Source organism: Salvia splendens, unplaced genomic scaffold (genome assembly GCF_004379255.2).
Source record: "Salvia splendens isolate huo1 unplaced genomic scaffold, SspV2 ctg670, whole genome shotgun sequence".
Lineage (NCBI taxonomy): Eukaryota > Viridiplantae > Streptophyta > Magnoliopsida > Lamiales > Lamiaceae > Salvia > Salvia splendens.
In genome coordinates this window covers 23,357-31,323 of record NW_024599335.1, presented here as the reverse complement: position 1 = coordinate 31,323, position 7,967 = coordinate 23,357, and the positions used below count along the sequence as shown (strand labels likewise).

Genomic DNA, 7,967 nt, shown 5'->3' with positions numbered 1-7,967 from the left:
TACACACACTATACTCAAACAACGCCATATAAATACCAACACACAACAACACACATACACAAAACAATAACACACACACGACATCACACATACACACACAACACCTATACACACAAAACACACAAGGCATACCTATACACACACCCCTACACACACATACCCCTATACACACACAACACACTTATACGCACACAAGACATATCTATACAAACACTACACACACATATATACACAAAAACAGAGAGAGAGGCAATTGCAGTTGTGGTATCGTCTACGGTGAGGGAAGGGTGTCGACGTCGCTGGTACTGGTATGGTGCGGCGGCGTCTACTGTGAGAGAGAAGCGGTGGCTATTCCAGAATAGAGGAGCCTGACAGCGTTATTGAGAGTGGGAGAATGTAAGGTTAAGAATTTAGAAATTTGAATTAGTGTATATTAACATTAATATATAATTAAAATTGAAATTTAATTAAGATTTAATATGGTTCTCGAGTAGAACCGGTCGGTTCCTGATAGCACTGAAAACCGATTAAGACAAAAACTTGTAATCGGTACAGGACCAAAAACTGGTCCTCCAATTCCTGATGTCACATGCCTAGTTAAAACCGGTCCGCCTACTAGTTAACCGAGAACCGAATAACCAAATTAAGCAACCCTATTTTAATGTCATTTTTCATTTTTCTCCATTCAATCTCACTTTTCTTATGAACTCTATTTCTACAAATGAAACTATTTAATTTAGTATAATACGATGTTCTTTGGTAGCCTAAAATATAACATCGTCTTACCCGACGTCTGATAATGTCGTGTAAGTTACTCATCAAGTTATATATACTTCAGAATTTTGATCGATTGCAAGATCAGAACAAATTAATGGCTCAATAGTTTACATGAAGATTTTAAAGTTCATAAACAATAAAAACTTGGCACATTTTTTGTTTTAATACTCGCTCCATCCCATAAAAACATGGACATTTGAGACTAGGGGTGACAAATCGTGGATGTTGTGTCTTTATCGTGTCTACACGATAACGACACGACACGAACACGACCCGTTAAGAAACCTCCAAACATGAACACGAACACGAACACGACCCGCTACCCTCTGAGACGAACACGACACGAACCCATTAACGACACGAACTACTTCGGGTCAACACGACACGATAACAACACATATATGACACGACACAATAATGACACTATAATAATAATATTATAATATATAAATATTATTTTTAATATTAAATTTTAATTTTAAAATTTTAAAATAAATAAAATAATAATAATATTATTTCTTAACGTGTAACACGAACACGACACGAAGTTTTCGTGTCGACACGATAAGGACACGAACCCAATAAGTTTTGACACATACCCATTAATTTCATGCGGGTTCGTGTCGTATTATCGTGTCGTGCCAAAAATTGTCAGCCCTATTTGAGACAACACAAGAATTAATGCAGAATTGATAAAGTAAAAAAAGAGATAAAAAGAAAAAAATAATTATAATATTATAACTGGAGGAGCCCACCTTATTTAATAAAGAAATTACTGAAAATTGAAAGAAATATTTTATGGGACATTCCAAAATGAAATTTTCTTATTTTTATAGAATAGATTCATTTTCTTATTTTTATAGAACATATATAGTATATTTATTAAAATTGATCTCTATCTATTTATAATGAAAATATCTCCTTCATGAAATATATTTTCATTTACGAAATCACATTTTATTTATTTATTCATACTTTATAGTATTAAAATTGATTTTGTTAATAAAGTTGTTTTGGTGGACGAATGAACAAATTTAAATCCAAATAATATATAGAGGAGACATAATACATATTTGAAAAGTAGAGAGAGAAAATCAAAATTGAAGAAACAATAATTCACCAAAACCTCATCATCAAGAACAACCACCAGAGATAGATTCCCCTTTAAGCTCTCTCCTCTCCTCTCCTCTCCTCTCCTCTCTCGTGCCCAATTTTCAGGTTTCAATCACTGCTTCCAACTCACGTCAAAATCAACCAGCTATCTATGCATCAATTCTCGCACATGAATACTTTCTGTTCAAATATAGCTACACGCACTAACTCTGTGTACTTTTCTTCATTGTGATTCCCAATAAAGGAATCGTTGCTGGGTTTTCTAGATCGTGCGCAGATCCCTAGGATTGACATGAAGTTGAATTTGAGGTGAGAATCTTGCTTCAATTTCTTGTTTCCACGCTTGTGAAATTGGGGGTTTCTGTTAAAGCTGATATCTTGGTTTTATTTAGTTTTGTGCAAATTTTTACTTTGTTTTTGCAATCAGGAGTTTTTATAAACTGTATGATAGTGATATGCTGTTTAAATTGGGGGTTTTACTGTTTCGTATTGTTTGTGTTATTCCGTTTTCCCAATTGTTATTGTTTTAGTAGTTTGCCCTAATTTTTACTGCAGATAGTATCTGTACATCAACTTGTATACGTATTACTCGTTGTGGGAGAGAAGATTGAAGTGTAAAGGGGACTAGATTCTGAGCTAACAGCCCGTCGATTTCGATATATGATCAGTAGTTGAGTGTGTGCCTTATGCATTCTAGCAGTTGATTGGTAGCTGCTGGCTGCTGGCTGCTTTCGAGTTTGCTTGGACAAGGTTTTTTTTGGTGGCTTTAAGTGATGATTAAAAATTTCCTTAACAAGCTTCCAAAGAAACAGGTAAAGTCAGCAGAGAGTCGTGATGGAGGGTCTTTGGCTCTCTCTTCAAATGCTTCGACTACTTCCAGAATCAATTCTGCTTCAGGTGCCCGGTCAGGCAATGTAAACTCCTTGGAGAATAATTCGACACAGAACTCTGGTGTTAATCATGGGAACAAACTTCATGATCCGTTACGCAGCAAAGCAAACGGGAGTAGTCCGCCAGTGCCATATGAGGCACTACCTGGTTTTAGAGATGTCCCCAGTGCGGAGAAGCAGAACTTGTTTATAAGGAAACTGAGCATGTGCTGTGTAGTATTTGACTTCACTGACCCCACGAAGCATTTGAATGAGAAGGATGTCAAACGGCAGACTTTGGTGGAGCTTGTCGACTATGTCTCTTCAGCGAATGGGAAATTCAGTGATGTGGTCCTGCAAGAGATCGTGCGAGTGGTGTCTACAAATTTGTTCCGCACTCTCTCTACTCAGCCTCGTGAAAACAAAGTCTTGGAAGGTCTTGACGTGGAAGAAGAGGAGCCCCTAATGGATCCTGCATGGCCACATCTGCAAATCGTCTATGAGTTTCTCCTCAGGTTTGTCACATCCCCAGAGACTGATGCAAAGCTGGCAAAGCGCTATGTTGACCATTCTTTTATTCTAAGGCTATTAGATCTGTTTGATTCGGAAGATCCAAGAGAAAGGGAGTACTTAAAGACAGTACTGCATCGCATATATGGGAAGTTCATGGTGCATCGCCCGTTCATTAGGAAAACCATAAACAATATATTCTACCGATTTATCTTTGAAACAGAGAAGCATAATGGGATTGCAGAGCTGTTAGAAATTTTGGGAAGTATTATAAATGGATTTGCGTTGCCGTTGAAAGAAGAGCACAAACTTTTTCTTGTCCGGGCGCTCATTCCACTTCACAAACCAAAGTGCATACCGATGTATCATCAACAGCTAACTTATTCCATCACACAATTTGTAGAGAAAGACTGTAAGCTCGCAGATACTGTTATCCGAGGCTTGCTTAAATATTGGCCCATAACAAACAGTTCAAAGGAGGTCATGTTTTTGGGTGAGCTCGAGGAAGTGCTGGAAGCAACTCAGCCACCAGAGTTCCAGCGCTGTATGGTTCCTTTATTCCGCCAAATTGGTCGCTGCATGAGCAGTTCACATTTTCAGGTTGGTTAAGTTATGAATTGCTTATGTTTATTGTCTTTCATAAATTAACGAGAAACTGTCCCCCCCCCCCTTTTTTTGCTCCATGCCTCCATCTAAACCGTGTTTTTTGCTTATGTAGTTGAATCTTGCCCGCTTTTCATTAACATCAACAATGTTAACACAGAATGAGTTAATTTGTGCTTTATATTTTTGTTATATTACAGAAGCATCTTCATTGGTTTAGTTTCATTTAATACCTGAAATACCGGCAAATGGTGATTTTGGAACTTAGTTAAAGTATGTTGGTAATGTAACACTGCGATATATGGTAATGCTCCCTCCGTCCCAAGGTAGTTGGGGCATTTCTCTTGGGCACGGGATTTAAGAAATTGACGTGTCAAAGGTTAAAGTAGAGAGAATAAAGTATGAGAGAGAAAGAGTGACAAAAGAAGTGTTTGCCAAAAAAGGAAATGGCTCAACTACCTTGGGACAACCTAAAAAAGAATACAACTCAACTATCTTGGGACGGAGGGAGTATGATGTACTCCCATTGCTCATGAAATCATGTAGCAATTGTGTAGAAATTGAGTGATGAATCGAGCTGCAATCGAGCTGATCAACACTGAAGAAATCGAAGGAGCTGAGACGCTTCAGCAACCGTCGGATCTCGCGTTTTAAGATGGATTAAATCCTGAGCGTTCGATTCTTTCGACCGTTTGTTGGCTTAGATTTAAATAGCCGTTAGTTTGTTTCTTTTCAGTTAGTTCAGCTATTTTCGTTTCTCTGCAAATTCAATACGATTTCTCCTTTTGCGAAACTCTCTTGATTCTTCTCCGATCAAACACACACACTCACACTCTTGCAATCATAATCTGCTTGTAATCCTAACAATTGGCGCCGTCTGTGGGAAGCGCAATTTGAGAATTGATTCAATTCTTGCGAGAAGGAAACGGATCTGCGACAGAGATGGCATCGAGGTTTGAGGCGGAGAAATTTAATGGCAAGAACGATTTCGCCCTGTGGAAGATGAAGATGAGGGCTATGCTCACCCAGCAAGGTCTTGTATCTGCTCTGACGACAAAAGAAAAAGGAAATGAGGCAGAGGACAAGGATCTTGATGATAAAGTGATTCAGCAACGTGCGGAGCTTGAGGCGAAGGCGTATAGCACGATTGTTCTTTGCCTTGGAGATAAAGTGCTCTGAGAGATTGCAAGGGAGAAAACGGCTGCAGGTATAATGGCTAAACTGGAAGACTTGTATCTTACTAAGTCACTTGCGAATAGATTGATTATGAAGCAGCGATTGTATTCCTATAAGTTCTTGGAGGGAAAAGGGGTGTTGGAGCAGTTGGAGGATTTCAATAAAGCAATTGACGATCTGGAAAATATAGATGTGTTGATTGGGGATGAGGATAAAGCGATTCTGTTATTAAATGCGCTCCCATCCAATTATGATCAGCTCCGGGATGCTATATTGTATGGAAGGGAAAGGACGGTGAGTTTTCTGGAGGTGCAGGCTGCCTTGAGATCAAAGGAGCTGCAAGGTGTTGAGATGAAATCTGGAAATTCAGTCCATGAAAGCTTGAATGTGAAGAAGTTCAAGGGCAAGAAACCATACAAGAAATATAGTGAAGCTCCTAAGCCTAGTCCGGGTGAACAAAGGGAAACAAGATCTTGCCATTGGTGCAAGAAACCGGGCCACCTAAAGAAAGATTGCTTTGCTTGGAAAAGAAAGCAGCAAGAAAGTGGTGGGAAGGTTGTGAATTCCATTGAGGAAGTTGAAGAAGGTGAGCTTCCAGTGGCTTTGAATGTTATAGACAAGAATGACAGTGGCTCTTGGATAATGGACTCGGGTTGTAGCTTCCATATGAGTCACAATCTTGCTTGGTTTGAAGATTTGAAGGAGACCTCCGGATCAGTAATTCTAGGAACAACCAAATCTGCTCTGTTAGAGGGATTGGTACCATAAAGCTGAAGGCTGAGAATGGCTGCATTGTATTGCTCAGTGATGTTAGATACATTCCTGAGATTAAAAGGAATCTGATATCTCTAGGCTCTCTTGAAAGGAAGGGCTGCAAATTTGTATCTGAGGATGGTGTAATGGTCATCAGCAAGGCAGGGAAGACACTGATGAAAGCAAGGAGACTTGGCAGTCTGTATTACATGACAGCAAGTATCCAGAATGACAGCACTGAGGAAGCATGTGTACTCATCACTGAAAATCTTAAAACATGGCATTCTAGGCTGGGACACCCAGCCATTGGTACTGTGAAAGAGCTAGTGAAGAAAGGGCTTATCCACTGTGATGAAGCTGAGGATGAATCAGTGCAATGTGAAGAGTGTGTGCTTGGGAAGGCTAAGAAGCTGAGCTTCCCAAAGGCCATTCATACATCCACCCGGCCTCTTGATTATGCCCACAGCGACTTGTGGGGACCTGCCCAAGTTCAATCCATTGGAGGTGGGAAGTATTACATGAGCATTATTGATGATTACTCCAGAAAAATGTGGATCTATGTCTTAAAAGAAAAGTCAGAGGCTCTCACAAGATTCAAGGAGTGGTGCACTGAGGTGGAGACAGAAAAGAAGGAAAGTTTGGGATGCTTAAGGACTGACAACGGTCTAGAATATCTATCAAAGGATTTTGATGTGTTTTGTAAGTCAAAAGGGATTAAAAGGCACAGAACGGTTCCTCTAAATCCACAACAAAACGGTGTTGCGGAGAGAGCAAACCGCACCATCTTGGAGAGAACAAGGTGTATGCTCTTTGCTGCTGGATTGGAGAAGCGGTTCTGGGCTGAGGCAGCTTCTACGGCCGTTGTGCTGATAAACAAATGTCCTGCATCAAGTTTGAATGGAGAGATACCAGATAATAAGTGGTCTGGGAGACAATGCAGTTATGGGAATCTAAGAACCTTTGGCTGCAGAGCTTTTGCACATGTGAGGCAGGGGAAACTTGAACCTAGAGCTATAAGGTGTATCATGCTGGGCTACCAACCGGGAGTGAAAGGATATAGGCTCTGGTGCACTGAGCCTGGTAATGGGAAGATAGTTATCTCCAGAGATGTTGTGTTTTGGGAGCATGATCTACCGTTTAGGAAAGGGCCAAGTACTGCCAGCTCTGATGATAATGCAAGAGCAACTGAGTTTGAAACTGCTGGAATTGAGGTGGAGCATCCTAATATTCAAGATTGTGTGCAGGATAATGTGATTGACACAGGAACCAATTCTCAATCACAATCACCTCAGCAAGTGCAGCAGCCAGTGCAACAGACAGATTCTGATGTTCAAGGAAGTTGGAAGTTAGCCCGGGATAGGGTGAGGAGGACTGTAAAGCCATCCAACAGGTACTCTGATGCTGAGTATCTATTCTTCTGTCTAATGGCTGCTGAGGAAATGGAGTATTCTGAACCAAGCAGCTATGAAGATGCAGTTGGCAGCAATGATTGGGAACTATGGATGAAAGCCATGGTTGATGAGATTGATTCTCTATTAAAGAATGGGACTTGGGTGCTGGTGGAAAGACCAGATGGAAGGAGAATTGTGAGCTGCAAATGGATATTCAAAAGAAAAATAGAAGGGGCAGAAGGTGAGAAAATGAGATACAAGGCAAGGTTAGTTGCAAGGGGTTTCACACAAGAGTATAGGATTGATTATGATGAAGTGTTTTCCCCTGTGGTTAAACACACCTCTATCAGGATCTTATTGGCTATAGTGGCAAGGAAGAACTGGGAGCTAGAACAACTAGATGTTAAAACGGCTTTCCTACATGGTGAGCTCAAGGAAACCATTTACATGGCTCAACCCAAGGGTTTTGTGAAGGCTGGTGATGAGAACAAGGTTTGCTTGTTGAAAAAGAGCATTTATGGGTTGAAACAAGCCAGCCGTCAGTGGCACATGAAGTTTAATGAGCACATGAAGAATTCTGGTTTTCTGAGATCTTCCTATGATGGATGTGTGTACATCAAGAATGTGGGTGGAGCTGCAGTTGCTTACTTGCTATTGTATGTGGACGACATGTTGTTGGCTGGGGTCAATATGAGTGAAGTCCAACAAGTGAAGAAAGATCTCAGTGAGGCTTTTGAAATGAAAGATCTGGGGCCTGCCCGAAGAATTCTGGGAA

The 7,967-nt window shown here is 40.4% G+C and overlaps 1 protein-coding gene across 1 annotated transcript; it reads left to right on the top strand.

Annotated features, from left to right (window-relative positions):
• The first annotated feature begins 2,663 nt into the window (after positions 1-2,663).
• On the top strand, positions 2,664-3,878 carry LOC121790928 (serine/threonine protein phosphatase 2A 57 kDa regulatory subunit B' theta isoform-like). Its single transcript, XM_042189018.1, has one exon. The coding sequence runs from the start codon at positions 2,664-2,666 to the stop codon at positions 3,876-3,878; it is 1,215 nt and encodes a 404-aa protein (XP_042044952.1).
• The last annotated feature ends 4,089 nt before the right edge of the window (positions 3,879-7,967 follow it).

Excerpts from the sequence above, each read along its gene's own strand:
- LOC121790928 (XM_042189018.1), top strand. The coding sequence starts at position 2,664 with ATGATTAAAAATTTCCTTAACAAGCTTCCAAAGAAACAGGTAAAGTCA.